General features: G+C 33.4%; 1 protein-coding gene across 1 annotated transcript in view; it reads left to right on the top strand.

Annotated features, from left to right (window-relative positions):
• The first annotated feature begins 3,414 nt into the window (after positions 1-3,414).
• Positions 3,415-26,258, top strand: part of LOC110371285 (uncharacterized) — a 28,373-nt gene continuing 5,529 nt past the window's right edge. The window contains exons 1-3 of the mRNA XM_021327448.3: positions 3,415-3,755; positions 24,539-24,745; positions 25,931-26,063. Coding sequence (XP_021183123.3) covers positions 3,551-3,755; positions 24,539-24,745; positions 25,931-26,063 — 545 coding nt within the window. The 5' untranslated portion in view covers positions 3,415-3,550. The remainder of the gene's footprint in view (positions 3,756-24,538; positions 24,746-25,930; positions 26,064-26,258) is intronic.

Here is a 26,258-nt window from a genome sequence, read left to right as displayed (position 1 = left end):
ATATCAAAAAGTATGAAAAATAATGTTTTTCTGATGATTATTCTCAGAAACATAATTACCATACCACCTGTCATCGAGGCGTTTACAGTTTCCTTCCATATAGGTTTCATATCAGCAAGTAAATTATCACATAACTTTTCCTTAACGAAAGCTTTGTCAAGGAAACGGCAAAGTAACAGTAAAAGTACCTTCTCACTTACAAAGTATTAAATAAAATAAACATTTCTCAAAACCGCGACAATGACACACATTCGGAATAAATTAACATCACTGAGATTCGGATTTTAAATACTTTTTTTTTTCTTTAAATGTCATTTCCGCCGGAAACGTACACTTTTATTCTGTAAAGCCTTAGTTAAAGCTTTCCAATGCACAGAAAAGGAGATATGTCTGTATTTATTGACCTTTTTATTTTGCTCTTGAAATATTTTATTGTAATACCAATGTGAATCACCGTATCCATCGGATTTGGTAGCTGACCTTTTACCTTAAAAACAATTAATTAAACATTTACTTAATTACTTTCTTGAAGTTCAGTGTCAAACTGATGAAAAGTTCAAAAACAGTTTTTGCTTTATTTATTTTTCAAATTTGTTTTTTTTTTAAATTTACTTTTCATCAAGGGAGGTATGAATTTTTCTGTATTGCGTGTACCAAAAAAGCACCTTTACCTACTACTTTTTTATGTCTTAATAAAAACATCATTAACCCCTCTGCTCGACAAGATTTTGACATATGACTATACCGTTGATTCGGCGGGATATTTTGAATCGCGACATGGAAGTCAAAAATTTGTACTAACTTTCAACACATGAATTCTAAGTCCGTAATGCCTGATTAGAAGTATTTTACCTATAACTTTAGAGCTCAATTATTTGACAACAACGTGCAAAGGTCAAATGGGGTCAGTTAATTCAGAAAAATATAATAATTACGGTGTTTTTAAGTCTATCGAAAAGTTAGGCATTTCAAATTTGGTGAAAACTTACCAATAAATAATCGCATCACTTTCTCAAACACAACACAAACGTCATATTTATAACATTTTCAATCCATTGCAATACATTTCGTGCACTTATTTATGTTCAATAACTAAAAAATCAGCACATAAAATACACAATAAAAATGAACAATATTTACAAGATCAAAGTCACAGACAAGTAGAGTTTGGAATAGAGTTTTATTTTTTTTTTTCAATCATCGGTGTGCATTCGATACCTAAATCGGATATTTATTATAAATAATCGAATACCAATTTTATATATTTTTTTTAATAGCAACTTATTTCAATTTTATTTATTAATTTTAAATTATAGGTTCAATTTGTTTTTGTTGTTAAGAAAAAAGATATTTAAGTTTTATGAAAGTTTTTAGCATTAAATTTTTATATGTATTATTTATTTTGGTGTTGCGTCATTCGTAATAATTTTTAACTTTAATTGAATTTTTATTACCTATTACGGATTTTTAATTTATTCTTATATTATTTCTGAACAATTCTAAGATTTTTGTTTCGGCGGAGGGTAAGCCTGCTCATAGAGGTATTTAGCCTACTTCAATCGATCTCAGTGGCGTGCACTTGGAGAGGCCTATGTCCAGCAGTGGACTGCGATAGGCTGATGATGATGATGATGATGATGAGAGTAAGCCTGGTGTTCTGAAATATAATGCAATTTGTAACTACCAAAGTAATGTACTTATTTGATGATGAGAAACAATAATAATAATTGATTGATTTTAAAGTCACCAAATATTTTTAACCGAATCCCAAAAAGGAGGTGGTTCTCAATTTGGATGTTTGTTTTTGGTCGAAAGGGTATATTCCCCATATTTGTTATTAGGTCCAGGATCTGATGATGGAAACCTTGAGAAATCGAGGGCAACTCTCGAAAATTGTAAGTATAGATAAGGTTATAACTTGACACTCAGATGTATGTCTGATAACACTATGAAACAGTAAAGGTTTGGAGCTGACCTGATGATGGAGACCAGAGAAGGTCGAGGGATCTCGACAACCGAACTTCTCTCGTCTCCATCTCCTTCACTGTTGCAGAGGCCTCGTAAATACGAATAATATAAGCACAAACACGAGAAAGTTTAAATATTCAGTTGTCGAGTTCCCTCGAACTTCACTGGTCTCCATCATAAGTTCAGCTCAAAACCTTCACTGTTGAATAGTGCTAGCAGGCAAACACCTGAGTGATAAGATTTCAACCTATGTATTTCTGCAACTTTCGAAAGTCGCCCTCGATTTCTCAAGGTTCCATCATCAGATCCTGACCTGATGATAACGGGACCACCTCGGAAGTATACGCTATCAAACAAAAAAAGAATCATTAAAATCGATAAATAAATGGCTGAGTAATCGCGTAACAAACATACAAAAAAAAAACGGTCGAATTGAGAACCTCCGCTTTTTGGGAAGTCGGTTAAAAATAAGTCGGCGGCGGCCATCTTTCCATCTTGGACCAGCTTTCGATGAACAGCGAACTATTTGCCCTTTCAAACAATGAAATCGTCATAAAATTTTGCGATAACTACACCTAACTACGGCTCTCGTCAAATAGCTTTGCCGCTCAGTTAAAAAGTTGGAAGTAACGAATCGCCATTAAGTTTGGCAGGTCTACAGGAATCCTGCACATAAAACACCCGAAGAAATAAATAAGTCTTCATTTGCCGTCTTCAGAAACCCTAAAAACCGAAGATTTTTTTTATTCCGGCTACAACGTATTTTCTACCACTGATTTTCTAGTATTTTTTTCAAAATAAATTAAGTCATTTTACTTTTCCTAATTTATTTTCAGATTATGGTAAGTACCTATACAAAAGTGCAATTTAGTAATATTATAATATAAAATTATTAAATCGATTCTTTATTTTAACGAATCGGATCATTCGATGCAAAACTTCTATCACCGTCGCCATCTTGTCTATGCGTCTTCAAATTTAAAAAAACAACTAATGTAAACAAACATGGCGAGTTCGATCAGAATTCCCGGTAATTACGATTGGATTTTAAAAAGGTATATTTCTAACGGGATGCTAAATATGAAAGGTTTGAATGCGTAAAAATAATTTAAATTTATTTAGTTATTTTATTTAGTACTCACAAATGTGGTTTGATTGGAAAGAAAATAAATATGAGCGTAAATAATTAGGAAAGTGTATGACTGATTCGCAGACCCCAATTGGGGTCTAAACCGAGCTTACGGTGACATTGATGTTCAGACCCCGATTGGGGTCCGCTACGGATTTGACGGTTAATATCAAAATTAATGAGCAGTTTTAAAATAATTTTAGATACTTCAAAAGGTCCAAAAATCGTCCTCAAAAAACCAGTTCATCCTAAAACTGCATCAAAGAAAGCATGAAGCATCAAGCAAAGATCGCGTGCGCAGCTTTACCTTATAACCAGCCGTCATTCTCACGCGCGAACACAACACCACGCTTGCCCGGCGCGCGCGCACGCCACGCCAAACGAATTCGCGCCATTACTCCGAACAATGTGAATAAGTTTTATTTAAAAAATAGTACTTAAAAATATACAAAAATGCGTGCGGTATTGTTTGTGTGTGCCCTTGTGTATGTCGTCGCAGCCCAAGATGTTTCTGATATGGTGAACATGCCTAAATACGATTCGAGATATGATTATTTGGACGTAGATGCGGTGTTTACTAACAAAAGATTAGTTAGGAACTATGTGGATTGTTTGATCAATGCTGTAAGGTGCACGCCTGAGGGAAAAGCGTTGAAAAGTGAGTACAATTTTCCTACTTTTAAGTTAAAAAAAAAAACAAAGTTTTGTATTGATGAAAGTATTATGGTCTGACCGTATTTTGATGCAGTTGACAATTCTGTCAGCCACTACAAAAAATGATATTTTCCCCAAGAATTTAGTAGTGGTGGGATGTATTTTCCTTTTGAAAATTGACAGCTGTCAACTGCATAAAACATTCGGTACCCCTATAGTTAAGTTTCAGATGGAAGACATCATCAGTTGTTCAATTGTTTTGTTTTTAATCTTGTCGTACAACAAGCAATTGTCTGACAACATCTAAATTGTTTATTTTTAATATTGTTTTAATAATCGGAACTGCAGCTTGCAACCGCATTATGTTTATAAACGGATGTTTTACCTTAACATTATGCAATTCCTCGAGAAAGGTCAATGAAATAAATAGAAGTTTATAAGTATTATTTACTTTGTGATTACCTACAAGGTGAAATTCGCTATTTTGGCGCTGAAGTAGCTTGGCTGAAGCAAAATGATTCGTTTTGGCCAAGAGAAGGTTACATACCTACTAAGTTTTGGGAGGTGATTGTAAACACTAATTTAGAATGCTCCAATTAATAGTGAGAAGATTTTAGATAAGAAAGATAAGCCGCAAAACATGCAGCCACGAATATTCAATCATTTCATCTCACATATGGCGAACATGAAAAGTTACGGGAAATTTTCTTGGTTTTTAATTATTCTTTTTTTTTTCAAATCGTAAAGCAGAATCAATTATAAAATGTTAAAATAATGTACCTATATCGTGAATTTTTAAGTCAATCAAAACCACAAAAATAACAATAAACTGATAATTATCATCCAAACGCCGGGCGGTGGACGTCACACGCTTGACCTCCGATTATAACATCAGATACAATAATTAAATAATGGTAATACGAGCTTGTTATTGTGTTAACCTGTGAATCTTTATGCTAATTAGCAATTAGACAATAATATGCTAATATGCAACAAAAAATTACAGCTAACATAATTCAGTTTTACAGCTTCAGATTAAATTGAAGTAATTCATCATGTTATTTTACTTAATATAAACTAGTTTTAGCATATTTTATTTTTAAAGTTTCCTAACTTGTTTTTGAAACAAAAGTTTGGCCCAAAAGAAAGCTCTCAAATAAATCTTGAACTGAACAAAATGTTTTACAAGCCCACGCAAGCGGTCACAAACATTTGTAAACAAACATTTGACCACTAAAATCCATAATTCATTATCCCAAATAGCTAGAACTCATATGAAGTGGAGCATAAGTGTGAGGCCACCAGTTCATCAGACAAGCATTCTTGTCATACTTTTCTATTTGTTTAGCAACCTCGTGGGAAGCTTGGCCCAAACATTGTAGTCTACTTTTCTTATCCCTCTAAGTCTACGCTCTATGGCGTATGTCAAAGCAACTAGCGGTTGTGACACTAAAATTGTACCGTTTTGACATAAATGAAATCGACTGAGTAATGAAAGGTTTAAATGTATTGTGTTAATTAGTTACTTTCTAGCTATTGAATCGTCATAATAACACTGTCTGTCCCTTTACGATTGGCTATGTCTGGTACTCTCTGTCTTGTTTCTTTTTTAAATAATCTGATATCTTTGGTCGAAATATTAAAAAAATGTTTTGGTCTTAAAAACACTGGTAAGTATAGCCCAACAGTAAATTGGATTATATAATAGTTACACTATTCTGGCGCCTCAATATTTAGAATATAATGTTAGGTATTTTCTCACGCCATGTATCTTTGGCCAATTAATAACTCATCTAAGATATAAATAATAAGAAATAAATATAAAATTAATAATTTCACAGAACCTCTCACTTCTGACATTTATTTTTGACACATTTTTTACGTAATCATTATGCTGTGTCACTGTCACTTTTATGTCAAGAAACAGTGAAAGTTTACCTAAAATGGCTGCTTTTGATTCCGCACGTGCGAAAATGCAAACTGGTTTTACTGTTATAAGGACTACTAATATAGTAAAACCTTTCTACTATAGTTCGTACTATAATGTTTGGTTTTATCTACAAATAATAATGGACTTGTTTTATGATGTAGAAGGAGCCTGTTTCATAAAATATACGTGTGTAGATGTAAACCAGTTTTATTTATTAATTCTAACTGATTTTTTGTTGCTATTAATTTGCGGTAGTTGATATAAACACCTGCAAGGTAAAAAAATTATATGTAAAATATATTTTGGTCAACTTTACTTAGGCTGCTACTATGTTTTTTTGTGAAAAATAATTGTGACATAGATAACATAATGCACCTAATAACCCCCTGCCTTGGCAAAAGAAGTACTTTCATACATATTTTCCAACAGCAGAGCTTAGTTTAACAGCTTTGTAGGAAGACCATCATATATGCATCATGCATGGATATTTCCACTGTTAATTACTATCTAGTTATTATAAATACTAATTACCCAGTTCAGGAGAAACATGCAAATATGTTGGCACCTGCTGCCTAACGTACGCCCATTATAATTGACGCCATGGCTTCCAATTAAAACATAGGTATCATAATTGATCAGGTAGTAGATGAAATATTTATAAGTTGCTTAATAAATAAAATTCCATTATATATTACCGACATACTTAACAGTAATTGTCATAAAGTGTAAAAAAACAGGCTCGTAGATATTTTTACACAAACTATATACGATACGACTACTATGCCAATACTACGATATCTATGCCAATGTAATACAAAAATATATATCGACATTTAAATGCTCTGAACACGTAGAATAAGGACATAGGACCATACTACTCAATTATACATAGTTATGACCAGCGGAATTATTGCTCGCACCGGGATCAAATATAGCCTATGTTACTCGGGAAGAGTGTAGCTTTCCAACAGTAAGATAATTTTTCATCATAATTTTTCGGTTCAGTGTTTCGGAGCTTTTGGGTGCAAACAAACAAAAAAATATTTCCTCTTTATTTTATTAATACAGAAATTTTGATAATATCAACTTCATAGCTATAATGCTCATCGATTTTGATGTCTAATAGCATATAGTAATATTGTGCGTAAATAAGATGCACCTGTATTATGCAGGTGCGCGGTCGCATATATTGGATGCGTAGAACGTATTTATTTATTACATTACGCAAAATTTGAATAAATTACAGATGTAATCTTGTAGTTATAAAATGTTACTACATACGTAGTTGGTTTATCTAAATGTCAACACTAATTTTCCAGGATACGACTTCAATGATAATAATTACCGATTTAGTTACAAGTAGTACGGTAAGTCAAAATTATTGGAGTTTGCAGAAAAAGCGAATCGACGCTTATGTATTTTTTGTTTTCTTGGCAAATCGTTTGTAAGTGAAGCGAACCTTCTAAATAATAGTTAAGAGATGTAAGTATAACGAGCGCATGTCTAGTCAGTAAGTAGGTAATTTAAAAAAATATCCTGCAAAATTATTTCCAACAGCAGCTTTTGTGTGAGAAGCTCACTAAAATCAAACTAATATAATTCATTACACACATTTATTACTTAAGTAATTCATGTCAAACCGTGGTAATCACCTTATAAATAAAATAAAATTCATACATTCTCTCTATCGTAATAATAATCATCTCTCTTTGAAATAAAGGCACAATTTTCTCAATACTCAGTCTCTCTCAAGTTAAACGTTTGTTCCAAAGAGGTAGCGCTCGGCCGAGACCCTATTACTGTTCCCTTCACTGATATTACATTACTTATAGTTTCTAATTTACTTACATTCTTTCTATATGTCTGTCTAGCCATTTTATAGCTTAAGCAAGCCGCCATTTTCCCAGGTTTTTGTTAAATATGAAACTGTTTATGAAATGTGGTTCCAATCAATTTTTCCAGATTGACTAATAATTTCAAGATCAATTACTTCTATAAATAACTGGTTTTTGACTAGGATAAGGTTATTTCCATGGATTGGTTACATTATGTTACATGCCTGTAAAATTTAATTTGGTCGATTCAGCATTTAATTTTGATCCCAAACATCTTAAACCCAAAAAACAAATAGATCTTAAAATCGCTAGACCAAAAACAAAATGCAAGCTAATTAATGATCTTATTGTTTTTGCTAGAACATCTCATTTCAGATAAACTGTAATTAAGATAAAAATAAAATTAATTCAAAACCGATTTTTTGTTATTTTCAATATGCATAGTATAATAATTGTTTATGATGTATTTTTCCCACATATTTATTCGTTTTGTAAAGAGCACTCGGCAACGAGTGTCGGAAATAACCGTTTTATTGTAATATGTAGATATTGTACCCATTAAGTCATCATAAGAATTTAAAATTAACTTTTTATCCTGTTAAAGTATTATAAATTTAAAATATCTAGGTAGTTATCAGTTTTAGACTTCCTAATTAAATAAGTCTGAAACGTGTCTCAAATCAGATTACATCTTGGGTAAGAAGTTTAAAGCATAATTACTGTAATCATAAGGAAGTATCATAAAGTCTGTTCATCTTAAAATCCCACGGCTTTAGATTTTAATTCAATGAGGGTTTTCTAAAATGGCAATCCACGAGGTGGCAGCACCGAGTCGTCAGGTCTAATAACTGTCAAAGTGCTTATCTTTACTATGAATAGTGAACGATTTTAGTGTTTTTTTTATTTTATAATTAAAGCACTGCATTATTGTTTTACTATTGCGGTTGAGTAAATAAAAAAAACTAAATCATATTGTGTTAACAAATTTTTCAACAAGCTTTTCCTTAGTACCAGTGACTTTTGCACCCTCTCTCTTAGCTCAATTTTTAGTTCGGAAACCTTATTCTGACCGTAGTCCATAATAAAATCAATAACACTTCCAATATAACAGAATTTCAATTAACAATAAGTTCGGCACCTACAATTCCATACTATTTGACAGCTGTTTGGACCAGACGCATACGTGGCGCCACCCGGTGGCAGAAAAAATTTCAAAAACCCTCATTGTTAAACAATAAAAAAAAAACAATCAAATAAAGGAATAATCCTTTTTTCGTAAGGCAATGGAATCTTATTTATGACTGCATTTAAAAAAGGAACGTCAATGAATCCTCCTTTTCGGTTCATTCGTAAACCGTTTACGACCTACTGGAGATAGAAATTTGACATTAGCCCCATTTATAACGTCAATTTCTATACCTAATAAGCAAAACAACAGATAGTTAAGAGTATTGGTATCGGCCGCTAATCATCGGTCAATAAAACGTTTGATAGATAGGTAAATGAGAAACTTCCGTATTACAGTCTGATGATTGCACAAAGTGATAATAGACTTAGGTAGGTCTACTATAAATAGACATGCCATATACCAAGCGGCAGATCTTAATGATGGCTTTGTTACGATGGGCCACGTCCTAGATTTTAATTAACAGTTCTAGCATTTTCTTGGCACTAATGCTTCTGTGCTACCACTATAATTTTAGAAGTATGAAGAGTTTTAAAATTGATTTATTTTCATATCGGAATTAATTTAACCACCCAACTAATGCTTAATATTATACCAAAACATCAAATAAATCCGCTTCATAAATATTTCAAACCTTTATAATACTTACTACGCTAACTAGAACCAATATTAAACATGCGTCATGGAAAACTGTTAAATTAAAAACCATCTAAAAATAACTACATTTAACAAACATTGTACAAATAGCTAGAAAAACGTATAAATGGTGATTTTATTCGCGGGAACACACATCACGGTGTCTATAATGTGATGCGTGATTTGCATCTTAAAGATGTTCTAAATTCTGAATGTTCAAAACAAAAGCTTATTTTTATGTTACATATTATTTTTAGATTTTATGGGACTCCGTTTGTCATTAGTTATCTCCATATTGTTAGTGCAAAACTTCGCATTTTTAACGACTATCCTTTTTTAAGGGGATATTATCAAATTATCCCTCCGGCTGTGTCAGACTCTTACTGAATAAAACTCACCATGTTCTTTCTTAAGCCAGGGCTGCGGTAACTCTTACGACTATCCTTCATTATCATTTGAGGTCTTGAGGAATGTTAAGATTGAACTTTTAGCACTATCACACTACTTAGCTGATTTCCTTCACGGTTTTCCTACGAATATACTTTCTAAGCATGTCTTGGACTAATTTAAAGGTGAAGGAAGACATCTCGAGCAAACTTGAACTATGTAGTGTAAAATCATCAAATCGCACTAAGCGTGGTGATTAACGCTTAATACTTCTCAGTGTGAGAGGCGCCTTGTGCCCATCAGTGGGATGATAAAGACGCTGATGGTGATGATGATGATACACACGGATTACGGATTCACGGATATAAATTCAGACGCAATCCCAACAACTATTAATTCTATTAATGCAACAATATATTTAAGTACATATCATAATAAACAAGTCAACAATAATTATAATTGCATTAAAGCAATGCGTATAATAATGTAACCTGTTAATAGCATAGATAATATAGAATAGTTGTGCAAAAAAGGCGGGCGATACTTATTACCCGCACGCGATTACTGTAACACTATTTTGCACAGATAAATAATAATTTATTGATGCAGGTTGTCCTATGATACATACTTAAATTAAAATAAAATAAGTGATAAAAAATGGGTTTTACTTAATAAATACCCCGAAGATTTTTATTGGAGCTCCAAATTATGTTTCTAAAACTAAGTAAGCGGTTGTTTTTTTTCGAAATTAATTGGTTTGGAGCGTAAGATAATAGTGAAGATCGGTTTTTCCATTGATAATAATTTTATTTAAAGCTTCAATGTTCAAATTAAGTATTATAGTATCTGATTTATAAAATCATCCAAAAAGTTCTTACTTACTCAACTATTTTCGGTAGGTAGGTAAATGTTAATTGCTGATTTATTGAATACGGAAAAGTATGAAAACATAAAATTTATAGTTTTATTATAACTTTAATAACTATCTATAAATGCGTAAACAAAGCTTCCTAATAAAAACATACGCAAAGGAAAAATCCCATAAACTTGTTTATACTAAACTATTATAAAATAAAGTCTGATTGTGTTATTTTATTGCCACAAAATAATTATTATTTGATAGATTAACGTCAATTCTCACGGATAAACCTGTATCTACGGTCCGCCGCTCATCTATATTTAAAACTTGATTATATCTTGAAAAAAAAACGAACAAAAAATGCTCGTCTTCTGTCTACTTGAGAGAACTAGGTGTTTTCCCGCGGTTTCACCCGCATCTCCGGGAACTACTGCCCGTACCGGGATAAAATATAGGTAGGTACCTAGCCTAGTTAGATACTCGGGAAGAGTGTAAGTAGCTTTCCAATAGTGAAAGAATTTTTCAAATTGGTTCTGTAGTTTCGGGGCCTTTTACAAACAAACAAAATAATGTTTCCTATAGTTCTTTATTATATTGGTGTAAATTAAATTCGAAGTTAAATCGCTTCCTGTGTAAGTGTATTATTTAAATCACATTATAGTGTAGAACTGTTATTAAAGTGTATTTTATAATCTATGGTCACGACTAAACTTTGTACCTAGACTAGACTATAGATCTTCCTGTAAATCGAGATTTAGAACCTAAAGTCCGCATTGCGAAACATGAATCAGAGCTCTTATAAAAATATAAAATGAAATATAGGTACCTACAGAATTAAGATACCTACATACAATACATTTAAGATTAAATACATATACCATCTACATTTCAGTACAGTGCAGTATATACGTACATACATAAAAGGTTTTTTCCATCATAGATGGAACGAATATTTATACAAGGTGTTGATTTGCATTTGTGCCATAGCTCAGGAGGAGGACATACAATACGTACATAATCGATTGGAATTACAGTAGATGGGAAATAACTAATATGCACTGCTTTTTTTGTCATTGTAATGTCGTGGTATTTCCGAATTAATCCAATTTTATGAATGAAATTTATGAATAATCGTTGCGTATGCTTTGTATTTGCGTTTGTGTGAGGGTGCAGCACGGTTTTAACGCCAGTAACATACGCGCCAAGTTTAAATAAGGCTAGATGACATTTACGGAATTCCGAAAAAAAATTAAAGAAAAAAAATTACGTACCAATTTTTTTATTGATTTGGGTCGAGAATCATTAGCATAATTACCTCCTTGAATATGGCACGGATGCAAATCAACAGCTTGTATAGGGCTTCCTTTTCTTTACATGTTCAGTCGATATCATCTGTTTTTGTATTTTTCCAGTACTTACCTACACTTACAAAGAAAAGTCAAGGCATGCATGCATTTTACAAAAAATCAGTGGTCAAGGCGCAAATACTCGCTGGTTTCAAAGTTGATAAGTATCTCAACATCCTTGCGGTCTTATACTAAAATAATGATTTACGATTTCCTTATTTTTATAGACGTAAGATGTAAAAATAGTCTGCTACACCCACTTTTAAAGGTCACTTCTACACAAATCAAAAATGTATTTATATTTTTGATAGCATAATATTCAATATCAGTCATACGATCCGAAATGTAATGCAAGAAATCGTATCACTGAAACAAAAAAAAAACAGTTCAACGTATCATTTATGTCATGTTCATCGGGAATTTGAATAATGCGAACAGACAAAGCCAAAATAGTAGTTAGTGCCCATGCAGAATAAAAGAAAGTGCTAAATTCCAAAATCAAATCAAACAATGGTGGATCACTGCCACACACATCAATTCAAATATTATCGAAGAAGTATTTACAAATTCGCGACCACACACGTGCTAACAGCCGATTTCCGTAAAGTGAAATCGTCTCATCCGATATATACCGTTTTTCGCAAGCTACTGTTTGTCTATGTTTACTACAGATACCGTAAGACGATGACACATGGTTCTTCAAACAAGCATTGTATACTTACCTATTTCCATATACCTCGCGGCTAAATAAATTATCAAACAGGCTAATTGGAATTGTTCGAAAGAGTTACTGCGGAAGGAACATGGTGGTTTTAGTCAGTAAGAGTCTGACACACCCTCACGCTGCACCCACAGAGGAAGCGTTCAATTGATGATTTTCAACAAAAAAAAAAACTTTTAAACCTGTCAATAGCGAAATAAAAAGAGCATTCAAAAAACACAGCGGGACGGGTTATTTGTTGATATCCCACCCAAAAAAGTTTAATTTCAATAACTGAAATTGCATTCGGAATGTGGTCAAAGATTGTATGAGTTCCATTCATTTTCTTGTTGCTTTCCCACTTTTATTTTAGCTCTAACGTGAGAAGATTTTATGATAGGAAATGTTACACAACACGTGTCGAAGTGTCACTCAGATGAGCCCAGCTTACCATGAGAAAGATTATTATTTTTCTAGACTGAACTCATTTTCTCAACCATTAATGTGTGAAAGGAAAGTGTAATTTTAACATAAGTAGGTATGTATAAGATTCCACCGCTTGAGTCTTGTTTTTACTTTATAACTAAAGATCTGAGCTGAGTCATGACAAAATTAAGCAGTAAAGCACAGCTAAAGTTTTTTGTCATAATCAATTAAAAACTTTTTAAAAATCAAACCGACCTTATCCTAAGTCTGACAAATACTATGCTGAAAACCGCATCAAAAGCCGTCAGCAACATGAGATAATCGCGCACAAATCTTACGTACATACAGACCAACCGACTTCTTTTTTTGAAGTCGGTTGTAATATCCTGACATTCTACCGCCATTCCAACCAGTCCAAAAAGTCCTCAAAGGTTCAAACCTCCTTTGTTTACTTTCCACCGGTCATAAAGCGACCGTTGCGTGACACAGTTCTTAAGGTCGGCTCTTACGCATGCGCGTCACGGCGCCCGATCATTGGATCCGATCAGTCGCAGGCGCAATGGAAATGTGTTATTAGATTAGGGCTGTCAATGGGGTTGCGAGTTGTGAAAAGCTGTGTATGATAATTTAACTTTGGCTATTGTAATAAGAATGCAATACTTGCATTCTATATATTAAAACGGTTGTTTGTGTAGATAAATAAAGTGACGATTTATATCGAAACTTTATTTGATTTGTTTAGTTCAGCCACATTTTTTAGACACGTTTTCAACACGTGTTTAAGTTTTTGTAGTAAGGCCATTAAAGTATAACTAAAGAACCTATAAAACAACGATTGTTATAACCAAGAAACTTGGCAATACTCCGTGACTCTGTGTCAAGGAACGTGATCAAAAATTGAATTTTCCAACAATAATGTAGAAAGTGGATCCTGTTGGCTAGCTACCAAAGAAAACGCGGAAACAGACTAAGCTTTCATTTTACCAGAATCTAGATAACTTGTTAAGTAGGTAAGTCGTGTCGTGTTTGTAAATGTTCAAATACTTATTACGAGGGGTCATAATTTTATTATGTACATACTTATGACAAACTCCATGTTATAAAGAAAATGGGTATAGGTACCTTATGATTTATAACATTAGAATTTTGTTTTCGGATTTATTAATTTTAATCCTGATCAAAATCATTTTTGTTGCACAATCTACTTGTTGTATAATTAACAACTTACATTATAAACCAAAAATAAAAGATTTACAAATAAATACCAAGGCTCATGGCACATGGCACTCTATGTACAGAATTTACAGTTTTGTGTGACTCTTTTAATTACACGTCAATTTTCCGAAATTGTCATACTATTAGTCATTCGGGCGATGGCCTCTACTCAAAATGGGAGTCAGACTGTACTTGTATAGATAAGGCCAGTAATAAAAACAAAAGCAGTATGAATAACTTAATAGAATACAATTATTTTTATTAGTATCGCTTGATATAATTATTTTCGGAGGAAAACTTTCGGATGACGAAGAGACTTTTTCACATTAAGAAGATAGTGACAATATTTGTATTGTATTTGCATCATACATACATAACATAGACATTATTATACTTATTTTACTCATACACATAGTTAATGGCATTAATCTTTGTTAAGGTATTGCAATTTTAGAAAAAGTTACAAAAGTATCGCATAACATAGCCTTGTGTTAAAATATGTACCTACCTACGTATCTAGATTCGCTTTAATTCTACAAAAGATACAGGACCGTAGCCTTGTTATATTAATTATTCTTGTAAGTAATGTTTAACATTTATACAACAATCACATCAGTTTTACAATGCCAGCTAAATATAAAACAAATCTATTAACGATTCGCATAATTTGGCCAGCATTGGACCTTCTTAGTTCGTTCCTCCTTAGTGTCATAGCATAGACAACAGATACTAACATGTTCGTGAGCACAGGAAAAAATATAATGAGCCAAGGTCGTATCATGTTTTAGTTAAGTTGACATTGTTAGCCTGTGAAAGGAAAAGTTAAAAATAATAGATCTTTTGATAGGTCTTTTGATTTGTTTATTTTGGTTCTTTTTTTAAAATCAATTCATCAGTTGTTTTTCTTTAATACATCGCTCATAGCCTATGGTATTTTTGTTTCCCAATTTTTATTTTGGATCCGCATTACATGCCACCTTTTCTGTCCACTTATTTGATACCTAGATACATGTAAAGAACTAGATTACAAAAAATATTAAGTAAGCGGTTCGCCTTACGATGCACAACAGGATTAAGGATGGCCTTATTCTCAAATAAATTGAATTTCCTAGAACTTTTTTAAGATTAAGCTTGATAATGTTACAATTTAGATGCAAACGACTCGAGTGCTCTTCAGGTACCACTTCTGAAGGCTGCATTAATGAATTAAGAAGCTTCATTTTAATACATGTTACTATTTTTACTAAAACCTTAAATATTTTTCATTTTAATCAAATTTTAAGTTCTTTCGCCATCGTCGGTTATATAAAAATATGCAATTTTACAGAGATCCGATAGCAAAAAGTGATAAATGTATTTTTCAGAAAACACGAATTATAATTATTTACCTACAAACAAAATGTATTTAATCAAGAAATTATTAATAGAATTAACATTTACTGAATGTTTGCCTTGAAACGGATTAGGAATCAACTTATGGTATGGTACCTAACCAGTATTTTACTAAACCCCTTAAGATTTATTAATGTATGTTTGACCTATGAGAAATACTCGCTTATTGTAACTATCTATTTATTTTGTTAAATATTTACACTTTACGATTTTTTTTTATTTTAAAATAATTAAAGTATCTAGATATCACCTCATAGCTAAGAAGTACGAATATAGTTTACTTTTAAAGATTTTATGGAACAAAGTACCTACTTATAAGTAAACCGGTTATTAAAAAAAAAAACGTAGGTATGTTTTACGCACTCAATTTTGTTCAATAACTGCGACTTTGTAACTGTAGATATTAAAATAACCTAATTTACATTAATACACAGTTATAAATCAATATCTAATTAAATCCAATAAATTAAAGAGGCGCCTCAAAACTAGGCTTATTAGCATAATTTAATTTACTACTTTTGTTGATGAAAAACAGGAAAATTTGTGAATCTTTGATCGCGATTTTTATTTATAAACAAGGAAACTCGTATGAGTACCTATTTCGATCGATATCATCATGACCATAAACCTGCTCTTATCCCAATGTTATTTTGGGTAATTTTCCATTCTCATGCCTTTGACGTCGTAAGTCGTAACTTTATTTCCAGCCACATAGGCTTTCAAACTGTTTAAAATATGTTTAAAAATAATCACTTTTTCCGACTTTTTTAATAGATTCACTGTCTTGCAGAACACCTAAAGAAAATTACTGGAAGCTCTCACTGAAATCGTTGCTCTATTTTCTGTTCAAAAAAAACCATATGCTGTGTGTAGTATAGATAATTTACACAGAGACCTCTTTAACCACGTTATTGTAGCAAAAACCATAGATATACGGCATATTGTTATCTGTGGAAAAAACACTGCCATTATGGTGAATGTATAGGTATTCGCGCCAAAAATCGCAAATGCATTAGTAAGCCAATCAAATTCCCGTCACAAATCAGTCCGGAAACGCGAAATACTTAGGTACTAACTTATTTATTAGTTTACGAACGTCAGAACTGAATCACTTTGCCTTAACGGTAGTGCTAAGAAAACCCGCAAAGATAGGTGCAATGTGAATACTAATATTTATTCAGTTTTCTCAGTAATCAGTGGTATTGTTTATAAGTCTTTTAACGTATTTACTAACACCATTTTTATCTCCTTTTGCAATGTATTGTAAATATGGTCATTATGTTTAATTGGATGAATTTTGTGAGGATCCAATTTAATTAAAGTTACCTACAAAGAATCAGATCTTCTAAGAAGGATTGAATGATCTAAGGCTTACCTACATAAGATATTTATGTTTCCTTTTCATATTTCCATTTAAAAATTGTTATAAACAAATGATTCCAATCATTAGCTTTTTTGAAGCGATTCATCCATACCTACACCAATATTTTTTAACCAATAATTATGGACACGAAACTCAAATCGGAAACCTACCTATAGGTTGATAATGAAAGGGTTTGGCTCTCATACTAAGAAACCTTTATTCACCTCAGTAAGCTGGCATTATAACAGTTAACATAAATAAGGATGGGACCTTAAAAATAACTGCTAAATAAACTGAAGATGTAATACCGCGAAGTACTTATACGTAAAACGGAATGCAACGATTATAAAACAATGACATTACGACTAAACTTGGGGTTAACTTAAACAATGAAAAGGTTTGTTTAACCACTACCTAGTTGCTACAATTAAGTGTTTATTTTTTACGGTTCCAACACGTAAAAACAAGTGTGACTCATATAATTTAGAATAGAATCAAGACATGTTAGACATGATGAATCATTTTAGCGTATGTACGTTGAAATGAAACTTTGTACCGTGAACGAGATAAATTAGTTTTTGTTATTTCCTAATTAACCAGTTTGAAACGTGATTTTTGTGGTTCATTGATTGATTGGGTGTGTTTAAGTCGCTGTAGAGTTTTTGCGGTACCTATTTATCAACTGTCGGGGCCCTTGACATTCCTGTTTCAAGATTTAAGTCAAATAGTTTCCACTTGTGACAACTAGTAAGTGACATTATAAATAAAACCTCATAAATATACTCGCTAGGATGTAGTTTCACCTAGCTTAGTAGATTTTATTTTGGACTAGCTTCTGCCAGCGGTTTCACCCGCATCCCGTGGGAACTCAAACTCAAACTCAAACTACTTCCCGTACCGGGATAAAAGCATGATAGCAAAACGACTCCTTCGAACCAGATAAATATTTAGTATCTTATAATTCTATGGTAATTCATGCAAATAAAATCGTTATTTAATATATGCTTGCCAAACAAAACTCCTTACCGTTATACAAATATAGACAACCATTATGAATTCAATAACCATAGACAATAATGTACCAAGCAGTTCCTATGCATGCAGTGTCGGAAGTTCAGAAGTCCTCATAAGGAAAACAAGGCGATATACATATGTATGTATATTTGTACGTACAAGCCTACATGTATATGCACGGCAGGTACATTAAGTACATAAGTATGACACATAATACGTCAATAGATTCCTCAATGAACGTACGCAGGTAAATAAAGTTGATGCGATAACAAAGAATAATGATAATGATCTGTAGAATGCAAACTGTTATAAAAACAAGTAAGAAATCGAGCATTCTCGAAAATCTTGCGGTAATAGCTTAGATATGAGGTATTTAGCCGTCTGTGCTGAAAAGAAAAATCCAGAATTCACCGGAAAAAAAATGGATTATGAATAAGGAGACAAACCTTATTCATAATACCTACTTATTATACCTAACGTTTTCTTCTGTTAACGATTTCATAATTTAAATTCAAGTATGACCCTAAAACTTCAGTATTTAATATGAAATATTTTATTTTAGTTAAGTGAAAAAATGTAGATTTTTACGTTTTTCCTGCCCTTGGTATTTTATAAACTTCAGTAAAACATTTAGATCCAACTCCTTTGTTGATGCTAGTTCTATATTGCGTCAGCTAACAAGTCTAGTATTACTTACTTTGTGGTTTATGGTATCGCACAGTAATGTCGGATTACAATTCGACCGTATCTTTCCTACTTTCTCAACGACCGTATCTTTTCTACTTTTTCCGGAGCCGGTAAACGGACTTCACTGCAGTAGCACAGATGGCAAAAAATGCATTTTCTTGGCACTTCGTTAATATAATTGTCATCATCATCATCATCATCAGCCTATCGCAGTCCACTGCTGGACATAGGACGTTAATTTAATACATACTCGTTTCCTTAATTATTTAATAAAGAGGAACCATTTTATTGTTTGTACCCCAACTACTGAACCGATTTGAAGAATTCTTTCATTTTTGGAAAACTACTCTTCCCGATTAACATCTATACATATACTTATTCTTTATTCTTTATATACTTTATTCTGGTAAGGGCAGTAGTTCCCACGGGACACGAGTGAAACCGCGTGAAAACGGCTAGTAGGTTTATATGGATACAGTAATAAATATATATTTGCAATAAAAGTTCGTTAGCCAAAAGGACGTTTCAATGTGTGCTGAGCTATAAATAATAATTTTGCTTAATTGGTGTAATTTAATTTAATAGTCTTAGATTTGAAGTTTTTTGATTGCACAATCAATCGTCATAAAATGATCTGTTCGATCTTCTTTTTATAGTTTTTAGAAATCTTTGGAAAAAACTGTTACGTAAAGAGGAATAAAACCAGAATAGTTTAACACCTAGGATCCTACCTACTGCCTGTTTCTAGGCACAAGACTTATCAATTAACTTGATTGATACCTTAGCAATCTATAACGATCACGTTTATCTAATACATCTACAGAAGATAATATTAGGTACGTAATCAATAGGCGAAACGATTCCTTTATTGAATGAAACTTGCTACTACCATTTGATGATGACGACATCCTGTCATCCCTCATCAGATACATGGGGCTCACAGAAGATTTTTCCAATATATTCAAATCTTGAATAGCATGTTCGATGTCTTTCCAACCAGTCATACCAGTGGAGGCAGCCTCCTTCTCAACTAAATGCCTACAGGTGGTAAGGGGCCGGCCGTCTCTTCTCTTCCGTCAGACCTTCCTTGGACAGATGGTGGTCTGGTCTCCTCATAACATACCCAATGAAGATCTACTTACCACTACACCACTACTATCATTAACCTTGAAAAATACTACTTATTAATCTAGTTACACAGCAACTATAATTAGAAGAAAATACCTACTCATAGAAGATAATAACCCTAGATATTATGTCATGAATCAGGTCTACGACGATGTAGTAATTAGCCCTTGAATAAATTACTATTAGCTGATCAATGTCGCGGTTTCATCTCCGTAATAGTTTATTGTGTACATTATTTTATTGCTAAGGTTCAGTGGTTGTTCGTGCGCATTCTGTGGTTGCAGTATAAATAGTCTGTGGTCAGCTGTCAACATTAATTGTCTGTGCTTCATATTATGTGTACAGTTCAAGAACATATTGATGATAGATACTATGTATACCTACTTCACCCATTACCTACCACAAAATCCTAATATTATCTAGGCTTAGCTAACAGCGATGGCTTGAGGTCTTCGAAACGATCAACATACTAAAAAAATCTCTCATTATTAAAAAAAAAGCCCGAGTGTTGAGTACACGGTTGCACTGTCTTACTTGTCTCTAAGTATTTCCCCATTCTCATAGTTCCTTTCATAGGTTTCAGAGGTCTAGAGAATGATCAGGCATAGGACAAACACCTTCACATAAGTTCCAAATTCTGAAGAGTTCGAGATCACCCAAAGACAGACCATGTCCAAGTAGGTGTATCCCTGCATTTGCGAAACGCTCAGAATGAAACTTATAGCTCTGACAGCTAATGTGTCAAGTAATAAAAAAGCAATGAAACAAAAGCAGATCAATAAACATTGCTCAGTCTCCAAGGTAAGTTATTACCTATAAATCGAAGAGCAGAAGTCTAGAACAATGGTTGCAGGTATTGGTGCAATCTAAGTATACATTAGTACTTATTTGAACCTAGTGCAATCGGTGGTTTCCTAAGCCATTGCGATATTGTAGGGTTTTTCTTGCTAGGTAGGTAGATCTGATGCGTAAGTATGAAGTAATGCCTATCCATGTCTGCAATGGGTGCTTAGTACTAGATATGAACTGCTCTCTGGGGAATCTAGATTTCTTAACAGATATCGACATAATTGTGAAGTTTTCCGTTGGCTCCATGAGATTTTTTTATAGTAGCATAATTGTCAAATTATTCATATTTTCTTGTTGTTCCTAAAGCCCATTAAGTACACTTAGATACATTGTATGTGATCCTGCACTACACAGCTTTAAATATAATCCTACACTTACTTCTGAACTGAATTTGACATTGAAAAAATAACTGCAACAAATGTTATGACTAGAAACTTTCAAAAGTGCAATGTATTCTGCAAATTATTATTACATATCAGTTGTGCAACGAAACCACAAAAACCTTATGAAGGCATAATCTTGATCCCATTTTTATTCACTTTTTGAGGTCATTTAGCTTGAAAATGTAGTGCATATTCCTTTGTGTCGAGAGAACACAACAAGCTCGTGGCTAAGTCAAAGTCGCGCGGGTCGATCGATCATAAAGTTAAGCAACTCTTGTCGCGGTTGTCCGTGGATTGATAACCATCGTGTAATAACTAAATTTTCCGTGTTTCGGAAGGCACGATAATCTGTAGGTGTAACCCAACTGTAGGTCTCAGGTAAATGGGTTGAGGAGGTCAGATAGGCGTCGCTCCTTGTAAAACACTCGTACTCAGCTGCATCCGGCTAGACTGGAAACCGACCCCAACATAGTTAGGAAAAGTCTAGGCAGATGTATTATTTATTACTCTAGCGCCTGAGGACAGTAATGTATAAAAGAACAAATGATGCATAAAATTACCAGGCCTACCGTACAAATACATCAATGGTAAATTACTATCTACGTAATACAATGGGAATTTTCGCGTGGTCGCTAATTTCAATACAATGCTTTCTTACGGAGATTGTTTTTCATGGCTAATGCAGCTATTAAATGCAGAATTGTTGTACATGTATGTGCGTAGTACAACTGTTGTTGTTACATAAGATTGATGATTTATTGTATCTTGTGTCTACTTAAGAATTACGTATTTATCGGTTGATATCGATTTGTTGCTAACTTTTTTATTGTTTTATTGTCATACTTGTTACCTTTTTCAAATAGGTAACTAAACGGTGTTCAAAAATAGACTTTTTAAAAAGTATTAGGAATATTTCATAGGATTTTAGCAGTGAAATGAACGAAAACAACTGGTGTTAAGTTTTAATTTCTACTTGTACTTACGTTGTATCAGATTTAATTCAGCTGATTCAACCGGAACTTATTCAAATAAAGTGGCATAATTTATTTTATAGTCGTAAGATCCTGTTAGAACTTCCAAAACCCGTACTTATAGCTTTTTATCGAATATATTGATACTTTTTTCAATCCACCAATGGCATTGGCCAGTTTAAGGCTGTTTAAGGTCAACGCACTCATTTGCGCGTTCCAAAATTAAGCTGGGTTATAAACGCACGCATCTGAAATATTTTTGGAACAGTTAAATTTTATATGCACGGAACAGCTACCTAATAATATTTTTTAACCAGTGATTACGAACCTAATATTTTTTAACGATTGAATATTGTTACGTATTTGAGCGTAACATATGAGTGTTATTTATTATATCACCGTGCTATGACGCAAGAAACTTGCTAAAACATACATTAAAGAGAAATTGTGAATATTGGTGAGGCCATTGCAATTTTGGCGCGAAACTTCACCTACTTATTTTTTTGCGGAAGTAGATACATAATTATTTTGTTGTTAACTACGGTACAATTTATGTAACACACTGAAATCCAACGCTACAGTCAAAGTCAAATCATTCATTGAAAGTAGGCGAATTACTAAAGAATGACGATAATTTGTAGATGAATGAAATTAATTGTTGTTTAGTAGGAAAATCGTGGAAAGTACAAGTTGATCTCGACAGTTACTATAAAGCTCGTCTAGCAGTCTACATTATGCTAGTAACTCTTTTGTTTGTTATAAACAAGGAAATAATACCGCATACCGTCATCGGAGCAACGTGATTGAATGAACATCGTCTATGGCATACAAATACTTCATTACACTCAAACTCTTTATTATCTGTGGACGACCTGCGTTTCAATCTACGCACTGTTGTAAGATTATGCAAGTATGCGGAAATCACGGATTTTAAAGTAAAATATAGTTTTGTTGATCCGTGGACGAGTTTTTTTCAGTCATTTAGGTAAAGTATTAGATTTTTATTATTAGACTTGTATTAGAGAACTGAAAGATGGCTGGACATTTGGCAAAAATGGAAACGCGGGTTGTTGACTTTATTTTTAGATATGGTATGTACATTATTGCGAGTTCAATCAAATGCACGAACTAACAACCAGAAACACAAATTAGATCCGTAATTAAAGGGTCGAATTGTAAATCAAGATTTGGTTCTTGTTGCCTCACAAATAATGATAACTAATTAAAGGATATTTTCCAAAACTATAATTAGCTGTCGTTTACACACACATGCACATGTTATTTAGTATTATGTATGGGATTTTCCTACATATGATTATGAGAAGGCTAAAATTAGCTTCCAAGTAAAAAGGTATCCTGTTCAAAGAACCTGCTCGAAGCTTGGACCTTTTTGTCTTTTTTAAACTGCAAAAAGATCGCATGACCAAGGAGTTTAATATGGGGGGGTTAAAAATAAAGGCTTGCTTATAAAATCGATTAAATTTAATTGACAAGGGATTGATGTGTTTTAATTTATAAATATACATTTTTTTTTTTTTTTTTTAATTAGCCTATGCTGTCCCACTGCTGGGCAAAGGCCTCCCCCAAAGCCTTCCACTTTTCTTTATCCATCGCTGCTTGAGGCCAGTCCGAGAGGAAGCTGTCCAAGTCTTCCCTCCAGCGTTTCCTTGGTCTCCCTCTCGGTCGCCTTCCATCCTCCGGGATCCACTTTGTGGTAATATACATTAAGGGATTAAAAAATGGTGGTGAGGGTGTCCCTTAATCGATGTCAAAACTTTGATGGATTCTGCTTCTTTTACCGATTTATGTATAAGATATACATAAATGAAAATGGAAGTAAATGGATGGATGGATCTTGTAGGATAAAAATTACTGAGTATTAAAACCTGATACCTACCAGAATTCTTACAATTTCTTTACATCAATTTTAGAAAGTTGAGAGCTCTTTTATATGTACATAACATAATATACTTAAATTCCCGTTACGGGAATACCATAACCCACCCAAAGGTAATTGCTTAAACAGTTTGACCATAATTGGATCCATTCAATAACAGTTATAAGTGTTAAGTGGTAAATGACAGTTGACATGGTATCTTTACAGACGTCATTCGCAAAGACCTGTTAGGGTAAAAATGCATTTGACTGGTTACTGGTTATTACTGGTTACAAGTGAAGGGCGTCCTTCGACATTAAAATACAATACCAATATGTTCGAGAAGCTGGTAAAAAAACGTTTGTAAGAAAATCCTGAATGCATTTAATTAACACAAATTATGAAGACCTACAGAAACTCTTCCGTTACTTTTAAAACGCTTTATGAAAAAACACTTAGGTACGTCTTTTTTTGGTGTTCCTATTGTTGTCTGCTAAGTTCGTAGATTTCCCAACGCCCTCTTGACTCAGTTTCCGATTTAGCTGAACAACACTTTACTTCCTTTAAAAACAAAAATACTAACAAAAGACTATCTTCTTTCTAGGAATACTTCCAGAAGCATTAAGAACGAAATGCGTCCGCTGCACAGAGCGCCAGAAGAGAACAGCAGTCAAGGTGATCAAGCGGCTGAAGAATGAGTACCCGGACGAGTGGGCCAAGCTCGCCTCCCGGTGGGACCCCACTGGGGATTTCACCAGATACTTCGAGGAGTTCCTCGCTAAGGAACAGTTTAATACCATCCCTGGATCAGGTAATAGCTGTTACTATTATTTTGACGTCACTAGTATAAAGTTATGGGTTGTATTTTTTCTAAAATGATAAGATTAATGCATCATAGCTTTTATTCAAAGCTAAACCAAATACTTGAACATAAACATTATCAGATACCTACAACGTTTAATTTTAATATATTATGTAAGTTAGGTAGAGAGATTGTCAAAATTCATGTCCCGGACAAAACAGGACAAAGACTTCTTGGAAAGAAAACTTCAGTTATTTCATTAAGAATACAATATCGTTATTACGTATCCAGCTAACGATAATACAAGGTTAATAGATTTGCATGACGTTGTTAAAGAAAACACGCACATAAAAGCAAGAAAAAAGAACTATTTATTTAAATTCAGAACAGACGAAGAAATCTTCCATAATGAAAGACCAAATTACTAAAACAACAGAGCAATAATAATGCAGTAAATGTTCCAAAAATACAGACGCAAAAAAAATCCAAGTTTAGATTATTTGAAATCACGTCTCATCCCAAAAGTTTCCAGCCAGAAGTTTTTTGCAAGGACTAACTAAAGAAAAAAATAAACGCGTCTTTTGATTTAAATGGTGACCACTTTTTTATGTTCAGTCCAATTGCAGGATCATTTATTTGATACGAGATCTGTCAAACATATTCTATTGTTAGAAGTGTCATGGCCGCTCAAAGCTCGCGAAACCAGTATTGAACTCTAAATCAGTATTGTGCTCGAGATGTGTCTAGCATTGATTCTTTCTAGCTTTGCATTCACAGCTTAGAGCTAAAAGGTCAGGACTGCAGAAGTGACATGTTTTGCATCTGCAAGGCTGTTCTCTTGTCAGTCAAAACATTCTAATATTTAGAGCTCCACTAGAACTCCATTAGATGAATAATGAGAAAAGGGGCAGTTCCCTGAGAATCCTTCATTGATTTACTGACTTGTTTTCTACAGATGGTAGAACCTAGTCCTTATGAACATAATATATAAGTTCCGTACCAGCCCATGCAAAATGGAGAACCACTGGACGAACTTTTTGGAACCGTGGAATTAGTGTGAAGGTTCATAAGAGCCTGCAACTAACTAAAACTTTTAACTTTGACTTCGGAATTGTAGGTTCAACCACCATTAACTTTATCTTTAGCATGTTCACCCCGTATTATACTTATAAACGTCATCACGTTATCTTCCAGCTGGCATAGGCAGTGAGATCCCCACATCATCACCGCTGGCGCCGCCTCGAGCCCCCACGGTAGCTCCCACAGTTGCCTCTCCGACTCCTGCAGCCACCGAACCAACACCACCAAGACCTGTTGTACTCAACCGGTAAGTTTTAAAAGAATAAGGTACCCTAAGGCCCCAGATGGAACCACTCGTACCACTCCAAAATTCTTGGGCTCAATTTCACCGGCATCATAACGTGAGATTTTTTATTAAACAAACGGACATTTATTTTGTCGATAAAAATGGGCTCATTTGGTTTTTATATATATTTTGTTCTAACTGGCTTAAAAGTTGCTT

Source organism: Helicoverpa armigera, chromosome 15, assembly GCF_030705265.1.
Source record: "Helicoverpa armigera isolate CAAS_96S chromosome 15, ASM3070526v1, whole genome shotgun sequence".
Taxonomy (NCBI): Eukaryota; Metazoa; Arthropoda; class Insecta; order Lepidoptera; family Noctuidae; genus Helicoverpa; species Helicoverpa armigera.
This window is presented reverse-complemented; position numbering and strand designations above follow the sequence as displayed.